Source organism: Dama dama, chromosome 31 (assembly GCF_033118175.1).
Source record: "Dama dama isolate Ldn47 chromosome 31, ASM3311817v1, whole genome shotgun sequence".
In the NCBI taxonomy this organism is placed as follows: domain Eukaryota; kingdom Metazoa; phylum Chordata; class Mammalia; order Artiodactyla; family Cervidae; genus Dama; species Dama dama.
Window position 1 is genome coordinate 45,865,766 of NC_083711.1, and position 14,241 is coordinate 45,880,006.

The 14,241-nt window shown below is 48.2% G+C and overlaps 1 protein-coding gene across 3 annotated transcripts in view; it reads right to left on the reverse strand.

Moving 5' to 3' along the window:
* The window catches only part of RIOX2 (ribosomal oxygenase 2), a 32,396-nt gene that overhangs the window by 8,802 nt on the left and 9,353 nt on the right, over window positions 1-14,241 (reverse strand). For all 3 annotated transcript variants that reach the window (XM_061134283.1, XM_061134285.1, XM_061134284.1), the window contains 2 exons: window positions 11,487-11,606; window positions 10,249-10,377 (listed from right to left, as the gene is read on the reverse strand). In XM_061134283.1, the coding sequence (XP_060990266.1) occupies window positions 10,249-10,377; window positions 11,487-11,606 (249 nt within the window). The remainder of the gene's footprint in view (window positions 1-10,248; window positions 10,378-11,486; window positions 11,607-14,241) is intronic.

Consider the following 14,241-nt stretch of genomic DNA (forward strand, 5'->3'; position numbering starts at 1 on the left):
CCCGCTGACCCATACAGTCTGTGCGGTCTCCCAAGCAGGGCCCACATCCATCCTGTATCCCAGGGCCTAACCCACCCAAGCTTCTGGCACACATGGGCTCAACGGATGTTTGGAAGAAGGGACGAAAACCCTGTGGCCCTGCATCTGAGAATGAACACTAGACATAACTACAGACCAGTCACTGCCTCGGGCAGGCGAGCCTCCCCAACCCTGTCCGATTTCAAGCCGGTCAAGAGAAGTATTTCCCCCAAATCACTCCGGCCCTGGAGCCACCACCTCCTGCCTGATCTCACCCAGACAGAGAACATTCGTACAGCAGAAAGGAGAAGAGAGGGGGTCCTGGGAGTCACCTGTCTCCTCTCTGCAACCCAGGAAGTAGCCTGCCTTCCTGGCTATGACCATGGGCCCTGGAGGAAGAGCTCAAGAAGCATCATGAGAGAGATTTTTTATTTTAATACTAAGGTTTGCCTTAAAGCAATAAACAATATACAATTATGATGTATTCATAGGAGCTATCTTGCCCTGAATAACACCAGCCTGACAGGGAAACTAGTCCTTCAAGTCAATCAATGCATCGCTCATAATTACAGCTCTCATCTGTGAGTCTGAGTGCCTGCCCTGTGACGGAGGCCCTCACATACACAGCTCATCCATCTGTTTATTTATGCATCCCACGAACACCTGACCAACCCCTCCCCACTCACCCCACTCACGCCAGACACCAGGCTAGGCGCCAGGGAGAGAGCACTGAACCAAAGAAAGCCCTGCCCTGATGGAACATGCTCCAGAGAAACCGACAAGCATTGAGAAGGCAGAAGAGACACCAGCAGTGAAGATATTTGATTGGGGGCAAGAGGAGTAAAATAAAGAAAGCTGCAAATAGACAATGTCGGAGTGGTGGTGAATGCAAAGAAGACAGTGAGGCGAATGATGCTGACGTAAGTCAGGGTGGGTGTGTCTGGGGTAAGAGGTGCTATTTTAGCCACTCTGCTAAGGTGATGCTTCTAGAGACTTCAGGAAATGAGCAAGCCAGATGGTGAAGAATCCGCCTGCAATGTGAGAGACCTGGGTTCAGTCCCTGGGTTGGGAAGATCCCCTGGAGGTGGGCATGACAACCCACTCCAGAAACCTCACCTGAAGAATGCCCATGGACACAGGAGCCTGGCAGGCAAAGAGTCGGACACGGCTGACTGACTAAGCACAGCACAGCCGTGCGGCGTCCGGGGGAGAAAGGCTTCCCGGGGAGGCGAGAGCAGGTGCAAAGGTCCTGCAGCCGGAATGTGCCTGGCAGGCTGAGAGGCGCCGGTGTGGCAGGAAGGCAGGGAGTGAAGGTGGGGGTGATGGAAGGTGAGGTGGGCAAGCAGCAGAGGGGTCAGATTACAGGGCCCTCGGGACCAGTTTAAGGACTTCGGCTTTTTTTCTGGGTTTAACAAAGTCACTGGAGGTCTGGGCAATGGGTTCACAGGATCCCAGAAGGATCACCATGGCTGTTATGTCAGAAAAGTCTGCAAAAGGAACACTAGATAGAAGGCTTTTGTATAAAGCTGTGTCCAAGGATTTTGCCCCGAACAAGCAGAATGGGGACACATGTGCAGGGAGGGGCCTGGGAACACGGCAGGACATGAGACTTTGGTTTCGGGAAAACTGAATCTGCTGTATCTTTTATCTTTCCAGAGGGAGACATTAAGTAGGTAGCTGAATTAGGAGTCTAGAGTTTAGACGTGGGCTAGAGAGCTAATACAGCATTGAAAACACATCAGTGTGGAAGGTATTTGAAACCTTGGGAGGGAATGCTCATTGATCAAAGAAGTCTAGGAAACAAGCCCTGCACCCCAGCTTACACAGGCAGGAAGACTGAGGACATAACAGCAGAAGAGAATGAAAGAGACAGTCAGGTGGAGAGAGAACCAAGGGACAATCACATCCTGGAAGCCAGTGGAGCAGGTGGCGGTGACCACGGAGCCAGTACTGATGACACGCAGGCTGAGGGGGGACCAGGAGCTGACAATTCGGAGGTGACCTTTAGAGTAGTTCCAGGGGAACAGTGGCCAAGAAAGCCTGCTGGAACGGGTTCCCAAGAGTGGGAGAGAAGAGGAAATAAAGACAGGACATGGTGGCTGGGTCTCCAAGAATGTCTACACCCTAACCTCTGGCATCTCTGAAGATTTAGGTTACATGGCCACGGTTAATTAAGGCTGCTGACGGGGGGAATTATTCTGAATTAGCCAGGCAGGCCCAATGTAATCACAAGTGGAAGAGCGAATTGGAAGAGAGGGCAGTATGAGAAAGACCAAGCTCCATGTTGCATGGAAGGGGCCATGTCGAGGAAGGGGCCATGAGCCGAGGAATATGAACTACCTCCAGAGGCTGGAAAGGCAAGGACAGAATTCTTCCCTAGAGCCTCCAAAACACAGTCCTGCTGACACCTTGATTTCAGCCACTGAAAACCCTCAGGGACTTCTGAACCACAGAACCATAATAAAGTTTGTGGTGTTCTTTCAAGTCACTGAGTCTGTGCTAATTTGACAGGCAGCAATATATTGACATATAGTCATTGCTTTCAAGCAATTTCACTGTAAAAGAAGCATCAAAGTAGTATTTTTAAATATTCACAACCTATAAGATAAACATAATGATCTCCATTTTAATAAAAAAAATGACACAGAGACCAAGATCTTGCCCAAGGACATGCAGCTCATAAGTGACGGCAGCTGAATTCAAACCCAGGTTTGTCAGATCCCCAAGCCACAGAGATGTGTTTCCATTATGGGGGGTTCTTCACCCCCAAGACACCCCAGGTTGGGCAGAAGTACCATTCAGACTGCCACTCGGGTAGGAAGGAAGACGGGTGAGGAGGGCTCCAGGCCTCTCATGGTAGCCCCTCAAGCCCACCCACTCCCAGGGTGACCCTGCTCTTCAATTTCACATACTGGGCATTTACACAAGATTCCACTTGAAGAGTTAGTTCCATGGATTAAAAACTCAACAGACATACAACCTGAGAATCTCTGCAGGACACAATGCTATCTTTCTTCTTTCAGAAGACCCAGGGTTTCTCCCATGTGAGCTGTGATCCAGACGGGTGTGAACAGTGGGCACGGCTCCACCTTCAAGTCCCACGCCCTCGATGACCACCATGGAGCCCGACCTTCTCAGCAGGGCAAGTAGCCAGACGTCGGTCTGAGTCACTCAGCCCTGGCCTCAGAGACCATGGATGGCTTAGTCTTGGCTTAAAAATAACTGGCCAAGCGCAGGGCTGACAGACTCTTTCTGTGAAGGGTCGGAGAGTAAATATCTGTGGTTCGGGGGCCGCACGGTCCCTGTGGCAGCTAGCTGACTCTGCCAGTATCTGAACGCGGCCACAGAAGGTAACAGCAGTGGCTGTGGCTGTCTTCCCACATACTCTGTATACAAAAGCAGGCAGCAGGCTCGATTTTTGGCCCGTAGGCCACACTTTGCTAACTGCTGACCAAGAGCACAAAACAATGAAGAAAGATACCTTTATTGTTGTATTTATTCAAGTCCCCTATCACATAACAGAAGGAACAAGAGGGCGGAGCAGAAGGACGTGTGCTCCTCTTCCGCTGTGAGAACACCCAAATCACAACTAGCTGCTGAACAAGCATCAACAGGAGGATGCTGGAAGCCACTAGAAAAAGATATCCCAGGTGCAAGGGCAAAGGAGAAGCTGCAATAAGACGGCAGGAGAGGCGTAATCACGTTTAAAATCAAACTTCATACCTGCCAGAGACGCTTGGAGGGCACAAATAAAACCTTGTGTGCACCAGGACCCAGGGAAAGGAGCAGTGACCCCTTAAGAGACTGAACTAGACCCGCCTTTGAGTGTTTGTGGGTCTCCTGCAGAGGCATGGGTCAGCGGTGGCCTGCGCGCGAACAGGGGTTCTGGCTGCAGCAGACCTGGGAGGCACGGCGTGTGGCCTGAGTCCTCTTGGATGAGGTTGCCATTAGCCCCACCACAGAGCCGCCGGGTGGGCAATCCACAAACTGGAGAAAAATTATACCAAAGAAGTTCTCACACTGTTGAGAAAGTTCTAGGCTCCACAAAAGATTTCCCAACGTGTGACACAGCAAAGGGACTGAGAATTCCCAGGGAATCTGACTCTGAAGGTCAGCAGGATCTGATTACAGAACTTCCACAGGACTGGGGAAACAGTCTCTTGGAGGGCACCACAGAACCTTGTGCATACCGGGACGCAGGGAAAGGAGCAGCGAACCCACAAGAGACGGAACCAGACCTGCCTGTGACGGTCTGAGGGTCTCCTGTGGACGCACCGGTTAACAGTGGCCTGCACGAGGGCTGAGGCGCTGACAGCAGTGAGGCGCAAATTTGTTCTGGCTTAAAATAACAGCAAGGAGAGATAAGAAGGCCTTCCACAGCGATCAGTGCAGAGAAACAGAGGAAACCAACAGAATGGGAAAGACTAGAGATCTCTTCAAGAAAATTAGAGATACCACGGGAACATTTCATGCAAAGATGGGCTCAATAAAGCATAGAAATGGTATGGACTTAACAGAAGCAGAAGATTTTAAGAAGAGGTGGCAAGAATACAAAGAAGAACCAACAGTTAGAACAGGACATGGAACAACAGACTGGTTCCAAATAGGGAAGGGAGTACGTCAAGGCTGTATATTGTCACTCGGCTTATTTAACTTATATGCAGAGTATATCATGTGAAATGCTGGGCTGGATGAAGCACAAGCTGGAATCAAGACTGCTGGGAGAAATATCAATAACCTCAGATATGCAGATGACACCACCCTTAAGGTAGAAAGCAAAGCAGAACTAAAGACTCTCTTGATGAAAGTGAAAGAGGAGAGTGAAAAAGTTGGTTTGAGGTTCAACATTCAGAAAACTAAGATCATGGCATCCAGTCCCACCACTTCATGGCAAATAGATAGGGAAACAATGGAAACAGTGACAGAATTTGTTTTCTTGGGCTCCAAGATCACTGCAGATTTTGACTGTAGCCATAAAATTAAAAGATGCTTGCTCCTTGGGAAAAAAGCTATGACCAACTTAGACAGCATGTTTAAAAGCAGAGACATTACTTTGTCAACAAAGGCCCATCTAGTCAAGGCTATGGTTTTTCCAGTAGTCATGTATGGAGGTGAGAGTTGGACTATAAAGAAAGCTGAGCACCAAAGAATCGATGCTTTTGAACTGTGGTGTTGGAGAAGACTCTTGAGAGTCCCTTGCACTGCAAGGAGATCCAACCAGTCAATCCTAAAGGAAATCAGTCCTGAATATTCATTGAAAGGACTGATGCTGAAGCTACAATACTTTGGCCACCTGATGCCAAGAAGTGACTCATTGGAAAAGATCCTGATTCTGGGAAAGACTGAAGGCGGGAGGAGAAGGGGATGAAAGAGGATGAGATGGTTGGATGGCATCACCAACAGGTCCATCACTCAATGGACATGAGTTTGAGTAAGCTCCGGGAGAAGGTGATGGACAGGGAAGCTTGGCGTGCTGCAGTCCATGGGATCACAGAGAGTGGGACACAACTGAGTGACTGAACTAAACTGAAATCCTTTTGGAGGAGGTTGCCATTACTGCCATTACCCTACTACAGGCTGGCCTCAGGCCAAACTATAGGGAGGGAACACAGCCCCGCCCATTGACAGAAAATTGGATTAAAGATTCACTGAGGATGGCCCCACCTACCAGAGCAAGACCCAGATTCTCCCACAGCCAGTCCCTCCCATCAGGAAGCTTCCACAAGCCTCTAATCCTCATCCATCAGAAGGCAGACAGAATGAAAACCACAATCACAGAACACTAACCAAACTGATCACATGGATCTCAGCCTTGTCTAACTCAGTGGAACTATGAGCCATGCTGTGTAGGGCCAGGCAAGATGGACAGGTCATGGTGGAGAGTTCTGACAAAACATCGTCTGGGGAAGGGAATGGCAAACCACTTCAGTATTTTTGCCTTGAGACCCCCGTGAACAGTGTGAAAAGGCAAAAAGATACAACACTGAAAGATGAATCCCCCAGGTCGGTAGGTGCCCAATATGCTACTGGAGAAGAGCGGAGAAATAGCTCCAGAAGGAATGATGAGACTGAGCCAAAGCAGAAAGGATACCCAGCAGGGGATGTGTCTGGCAGTGAAAGTAAAGTCTGAGGCTGTAAAGAACAATATTACACAGGAACCTGGAATGTTAGGTCCATGAATCAAGAGATATTGGATGTGGTTAAACAGGATATGGCAAGAGTGAACATCGGTATTTTAGGAATCAGTGAAATAAAATGGACAGGAATGGGTGAATTTAATTCAGATGACCATTATATCTACTACTGTGGGCAAGAATGACTTAGAAGAAATGGAATAGCTGTCACAGTCAACAAAAGAGTCTGAAATGCAGTATTTTGGTGTAATCTCAAAAACGACAGAAATGGTTTGCAAACCATTCAGTGTTACAGTAATCCAAGTCCATGCCCCAACCACTAATGCTGAAGAAGCCGAAGTTGAATGTTTCTATGAAGACCTACAAGACCTAGAACTAACACCAAAAAAAGATGTCCTTTTCATCAGAGGACTGGAATGCAAAAGTAGAAAGTCAAGATATACCTGGAGTAACAGGCAAGTTTGGTCTTGGGAGTACAAAACGAAGCAGGGCGAAGGCTGACAGAGTTTTGCCAAGAGAACGCACTGGTCATAGCAAACACCCTCTTCCAGCAAAACAAGAAATGAGTCAACACATGGACTTCACCAGGTAGTTAATACTGAAATGAGATTGATTATATTCTTTGCAACCAAAGATGGAGAAGCTCTATACAGTCAGCAAAAACAAGACCTGGAGCTAACTGTGGCTCAGATCATGAACTCCTTATTGCAAACTTCAGACTTAAAATGAAGAAAGGGAAAACCACCAGGTCATTCAGGTATGACCTAAATAAAATTCCTTACGATTATACAGTGCAACTGACAAATAGATTCAAGGGATTAGATTTAGGTCATACCTGAATGGACAGAGTGCCTGAAGAACTATGGACAAAAGTTTGTAATATTGTACAGGAGCCAGTGATCAAAACCATCCCCAAGAAAAAGAAATGCAAAAAGGCAAAATGGTTGTCTGAGGAGGCCTTACAAACAGCTGTGAAAAGAAGAGAAGCGAAAGGCAAAGGAGAAAGGGAAAGATATACCCATCTGAATGCAGAGTTCCAAAGAATAGCAAGGAAATATAAGAAAGCCTTCCTCAGCGATCAATGCAGAAATAGAGGAAAACAATAGAAAGGGAAAGATTAGAGATCTCTTCTAGAAAATTAGAGATACCAAGGGAACATTTCAGGCCAAGAGGGGCACAATAAAGCACAGAAATGGTATGGACCTAACAGAAGCAAAAGATATTAAGAAGAGGTGGCAAAAATGAAAAAACTGCTCAAAAAAGGTCTTAATGACCCGGATAACCACAATGGTATAATCACTCACCTAGAGCCAGACATTCTGGAGTGTGAAGTGGACCTTAGGAAACATGATTATGAACAAAGCTAGTGGAGGTGATGGAATTCCAGTTGAGCTATTTCAAGTCCTAAAAGATAATGCTGTGAAAGAGCTGCATTCAACATGCCCGCAAGTTTGGAAAACTCAGCAGTGGCCATGAGACTGGAAAAGGTCAGCTTTCATTTCAATCCCAAAGAAAGGCAATGCCAAAGAATGTTCAAACTACTGCACAATTGTACTCATCTCACAAGCTAGCAAGGTAATGGTCAAAATCATTCACACTAGGCTTCAACAGTACATGAACTGAGAACTTCCAGATGTACAAGGCGGATTTAGAAAAGGCAGAGGAACCAGAGATCAAATTGCCAACATCTGCTGGATCACAGAAAAAGCAAAGGAATTCCATAAAAATATCTACTTCTACTTTATTCATTACAGTAAAGCCTTTGGCTGTGTGGATCATAACAAGCTGTGGAAAATTCTTAAGAGATGGGAATACCAGACATTACCTGCCTCCTAAGAAACTTGTATGCAGGTCAAGAAGCAACAGTTAGAAGTGGACATGGAATAATGAACTGGTTCAAAATTGGGAAAGGAATATGTCAAGGCTATATATTGTCACTCGGCTTATTTAACTTACATGCAGAATACATCATGCGAAATGTCAGGCTGGATAGGTTCAAGCTGGAATCGAAGATTACCAGGAGAAATAGCAATAATCTCAGATATGCAGATGACACCACCCTTATGGCACAAAGTAAAAAGGAACTAAACAGCCTCTTGATGAAGGTCAAAGAGAAGAGTGAAAAAGCTGGCATAAAACTCAACATTCAAAAAAGTGAGATCTTGGCATCCAGTACCATCACTTCATGGCAAATAGATGGGGAAACAATAGAAACAGTAACAGAGTTTATTTTCTTGGGTTCCAAGATCACTGCGATGGTGACTGCAGTCATGAAATTACAAGACGCCTGCTCCTTGGAAGAAAAGCTATGACCAACCTACACAGCGTATTAAAAAGGAGAGACATCACTTTGCCAACAAAGGTTCATATATTCAAATCTATGGTTTTTCCAATGGTCTTGTACGGATATGAGAGTTGGATCATAAAGAAAGCTGAGTGCCAAAGAATTGATGCTTTTGAACTGTGGTGTTGGAGAAGACTCTTGAGAGTCCCTTGGACTGCAAGGAGACCCAACCAGTCAGTCCTAAAGGAAATCAACCCTGAACATTGATTAGAAAGACTGATGCTGAAGCTCCAACACTTTGGCCACCTGAGGTGAACAGCTGACTCATTGGAAAAGACCCTAAATGCTGGGAAAGATAGAAGACAGAGGAGAAGGGGATGACAGAGCAGGAGAAGATGAGATGGTTGGATGGAAACACCGACTCAGTGAACCCCAGTTTGAGCAAACTCAAGAGAGCGTGAGGGAAGCCTGATATGCTGCAATTCATGAAGTCACAAAGAATCAGACAAGACTGACTGACTGAACGACATCATCATAAACAGGGAGTTTTTCCCAGTTATGGCAGGCAGGCAGAGATTTTAAAATCAAGAAGCCACAAGGCACTGAGTAAGAATCAGAGGGGCTTCCCTGGTGGCAAAATGGTTAAGAATTTGCCTGCCAAGGCAGGGGACACGGTTTCAACCCCCGTGTCAAGGCTATATATATTGTCACTCTGCTTATTCAACACATATGCAGAGTGCATCATGCAAAATGCCGGGCTGCACGAAGCTCAAGCTGGAATCAGTCCCACATTCTGCAAGGCAACTAAGCCCATGCACCACACAATGACTGAGCTCACGTGCTCCAGCTACTGAAGCCCACGCACCTGGAGCCCAAGCTCCGCACCAAGAGAAGCCACCGCAGGAGAAGCCCGTGCACTGCAACGAGAGCACAGCCCCTGCTCACTGGAACTAGACAAAGCCAGCACCAAGTGATGAAGACCCAGTGCAGCCAAAAGTAAATAATTTAAAAAGAAAAAAAAAAGAATTAGATACCAACTGTAATTTCAAGATGTAAGAAATACAAAAACAACCATATGCAAGCCCATCAGTTTGGTTAAAATCTTTGGAATGATTTAAATTAACTATTATCTTATTACCACTGAAGGAAATTAAACTTTGTTGAAATTAAGTTTTGTAGGAAAAGGTGTAAAACTGAGTTACACAGCTATTCTTATCCTAGACTTTGCTCTCAACACCCTGACCTGCCGGGGACTGGCTGTGATCCCACCCAGCTAACTGCTCAAGGACACACTTTCTCAGCACCAAGATGCCAGCGAACCAGCATATGTTCGGGCCGCCTGGTTTTCTGGGGAAGGTCCCCTCAAGAGCCTTCATGATGACTCTTCTGACCCCAACATGCAGGAGGAAAGGGGTGCAAAGGGTCTACTGCAGTCAGGAGGAAAAGGGGGCGCCCGAATTTTACCAGCAAGAAAAACTGAGGGGTCGCTGACCATGCTGTCCTCAAGCAACCTACCACCCAGCGGTGACCACTGCCTTAGACCTGGAGAAGCTGCCCAAGGCCATGCCTTCCACTTTTACTCCAGAAAACTCAGTGGTTACCGTATTCATAACTCATTCCTTTTGGACTCAGCATATGGAGATGCTTCCTCAGCTCACATCTGCAAGTATAAACCACCAGGTCTCCTTCCAAGCCCCCTCCCAGGGGCCACCTGGAATGGGAGCCCCAAAACTCCTGGACACATTCTCGGGGGGCCGTTACACAAACGCAAACCTCAAACCCAGCCTGGCGCGCACACTGGCAGGCCCGTACCTTGAGTGTGAACGCATGTGTGGGCCTCCCGATCCTGTCCTCGGCCTCCAGGCTGTACTCCCGCGCCAGAGGCACCGTCGGCTGGTACAGACGCCAGCGCTTCTCTCCCTCCAGCTGCAGAATGAACACCTGCAGGGGACACAGGACCCCGCAGTGTCAGAGAGCCCCCACACTGCTCACGAGGCTTCTGGGGCGCTGGCCCTCCCAGGGCTTAAACAAATCACAGCTCTGACATAAAAAAACAAAAGTAAAGGGTCACAGACACATCTCGCTCCACTCTTAAAACCTGCCACCACCGGCATTCACTGTTTAAAAACAGGTGACCGTGAACTCTGACACTGGAAGGCTGGTCCTTCCTTTCACTTCCCTAAAAGCCTCGCTGAGTTCTTTATATCCCATGATCTATCCCGCTATTCATTCCTCTCAATCTTCCATCAGACAGCGGGAAGCCCATAATCTCTGAGGGAAAAGCCAAGCTTCAGATATTACTGAGTGTCCCAAACCCTGAAGATAATCCCTGGCACATAGGAAAATGTCAAGTTTTTATTCTTCATTCAACCAAAGATGTTTTAAACTCCTGTTAGAAATATTAAAGGAAAAAAAAAAAAAACTTTTGGAAAATGGATTGATATCAAATTGCTCTCAAGAGGAAAAGAGGTTTTCATTTCCTACTATCTCTGTGTTCACAGAATGTATCAGTACAAAAATAAAACTACGACATACCTAAGCCCAAGAGTTAGCTTTTTTTGGCAGCAACACGAGAGTGAAATCAACATCCGTCAAGGCGCCAGTGCTTAAGCGAAACCATGACCTTCATTTAAGCGGCCCCAAGATTTTCACAAATGGAAAAAAGCATATATTTTTGGCAGCTACAGAAAAAGGACAAAATAAAAGCAGATGTATGGAACACTTGTGACCTCACCTTATTAAACTGTGAAATTAAAAGAAAAAAAATCCAATCACACTTCTCTGTAGAAAATTCAATCAATACATGTTTCGGAGGAATGTGCAGCTCTTTATATTTGTAAATAAACCATCTCTCCCCTTTCCAAAGGAGCAGGAAACCGGTTCAGTGGGGTTAATTCTGGTCCAACATCCCGGTGAGGGAGGTCAAGCTCTCTGGAGCCCACACAGGAAGAGTGGGCCCGGACCTGATGGGCCGCTCAACCCCGACAACCCCACCTTCCTGGGCTGGCGGCCACTCCCTCGTCCCGCGGCCGGGCAGATCGCCCCCTCACCTCGACGTCATCGTAGTGGGGCGGCAGGCCCTGGGCTCCCGCCGGGGTGATGTACACATTGGAGCCAACCAAGGAGCCGAAGAAGCACTCCAACTTCTCCTGGATCCTCCAGAGCTCGTCCTTGAGAAACCACAGTGGAGGGAGGAGGAGAGAAAAATACATCAGAAGTAAGGAATCTGTTCTTATCCGCTCAGCTAGTTTTACTGCACAGCTATTATGCTCTGTGCTAAGTCACTTCAGTTGTGTCCGACCCTTTGCAACCCTATGGACGAGCCCGCCAGGCTCCCCCGTCCCTGGGATTCTCCAGGCAAGAACCCTGGAGTGGGCTGCCATTTCCTTCTCCAATGCATCAAAGTGAAAAGTGAAAGTGAAGTCGCTCCGTCGTGTCTGACTCTTAGAGACCCCATGGACTGCAGCCCCCAGGCTCCTCCGTCCGTGGGATTTTCCAGGCAAGAGGACTCGGGTGGGCTGCCATGGGCAGGTGGGTTCTTTACCGCTAGCGCCACCTGGAAGCCCAGATGCTGGGACTTCAGCGGTGACCGAGCCGGCACCTCTGCCCTCAGGGACCTTCTGTTCCGAGCATGGACAGGAGGAGGTGACAGGGAGCCACAAAGGATTTCAGCCAGACGACGACACGACCCCATTCACACTTAGGAAACGGCGCCTGGCTATGGCGTGGAGGAGACCGGACTGTGGGAAAAAGCAAGGGGCAGAGGTGGGGAAGCAACAGACGCAACAGCGCAGGCAGGGATGATCGGAGTGCGGGAGACGGCGAGGGAGAAGAGTGAAAGTCAGGATGGGCCTGGCAGGCAGCCCTGCAGCATGCCCTGATGGCAGCGGCCTGGGAGTGGGCAGGATGAGAGGGAAATACTCGGGGGGTTCTGACGAAGGCAGTTGGTTAGCTCCCAGCACCACTCAAGTGGGAAAGATCTGCTAAAGATCGAGTTTTCGGGGGGGGGGGGGGCGGGGAAGTAAAGCTGTACATTAGAAATGCTACATATGAGCTGCTAAGACCCCCGTGTGCCGGCTGGCTAGGTCTGAAGTTCAGGCAAGATGAAGGGTGCGGGTCGGGGAACTGCCCGACGAAAGGGTCCTGAGAGCAAAGGGGGCAGAAATGACCAACTGGGAAGGGGGCAGGCGGCGGGCGGGGGGCGAGGAACACTCCCCTCTCTCCGGTCACTAACTAGCTCTCCAGGACCCACGTCAGACTGAGGGGCCCAGCCAGGAGCCACACAGTCCTGCGGGAAGGAAACCTGACTGTCCCAGGCAGGGGAGGGAGGACAGGCAGAGCCGGGCCGCGTGGGGACCCGCACTTTCTGTGCGCCAGGCTTCACCTACTTCAGCGACACGGCCCTCCCAGCAACCCTCCCTCGGGGTGGGTACCGCCACCCTGTGGGTGCCCATCCACACCGACGAGGAAGGAGGCCTGCCAACGGTGGATCCAAGGTTCACGTTCATGCAGTCTGGCTAAGGAGCCCACCCCCATAACCACGACGCTACTGTAAAGAAAAATCGCCTGCAAAGAACACTGCAGAAGCCCAGCTTTTAAGCATCCACACATGCAGAGCCCGGCACACAGAAGATATTGAAAGGATCTGCTGAGTGAACAATGGCCATGGCTTAGAAGTCAACGTTACCCACTGGAGTGAAAAAAAAAAAAAAATTAAAAATACCAAGTGGGAAAGAACTGGGTCAGCATTAAACAAGCTTTGGGAGACATTTCCATATAAGCCATTGAGCTACTCTACCTATAGAGCTCAAGGTTTCTGTTTAACACAAGAAGAATAATTCAATGGCACCTGAAGAGCTCCAAAGAGCTCACAGCTCTCCCAAGCAATCTAATGTTCACCTGGGAGCGGCCAGCAGGATGTGTAATCACATTTGTACGTAACTGTCTCTCTCTGCATCTATCGCTGATGGCCTGAGTCCCATATGGGTGACTTTATGGCTCCTAGCTGAAGTTTCTGGGTCTATAATTAAGAAGCACATGTCTGCTTCTTCTTAAAGGTTACAGAAAACCCTATCATTTGTACAAGTTTTTCACTTCACTTTTAGATTCTCAATCTGCCAAGTGTGGCCCACTAGAAAGAGATCTGGAGTTAACCCATCTCAGCTCAGGTTGTAGCTACAAGCTAGATGACTTCATCTTCTTCATCCGTGAAAGGAGGACTCCCACTCTAAGACTGTGAGAAACAGCGTAAAACTATCTCAAATTCTGTTTCAACTGCACAACAGTGTACGAGTGTCACAGCTTCGCAGCACAGACTTAGGCACAAACAAGGCTCCTGAAACCTGTCTCCTTTGACCCCTGTCCCCCAGCTGTGTCTGGAGCTGCCGAGGAGGACCCCAGAACAACGGAAAGGTGAGCGGGGGAGGCCCTCTCCTCTGCACCGACCTTCCTGCAGGATCAGCTGGACACAATGGTCAAGCCCAGAAGCCCACACTAACACCTAAAGAAAGGTGAAAACAAACATGCCCAAAGCCCAACTCCATCTCAGGGAGGACCTTTAGATACATGGTTCGGAACGTGTTTTAATTCTGAAGTTAGAAATCCTTCCTTCGTAGTTGTGTAAGTCACAACTGTGAACTCATTTCTTTCATGTAAAGTGGAGACCACAGTGATGGCCTCAGTTATTTCAAATGTGTGTTGGAAGATTCAAAACTGAACATGTGTAAATATTTGGTTAACTCATCTGGACTCCTGATACACAGATTACCCAAAGCAGGTGGGGACCAGCCTACCCCTCTCTGGTTA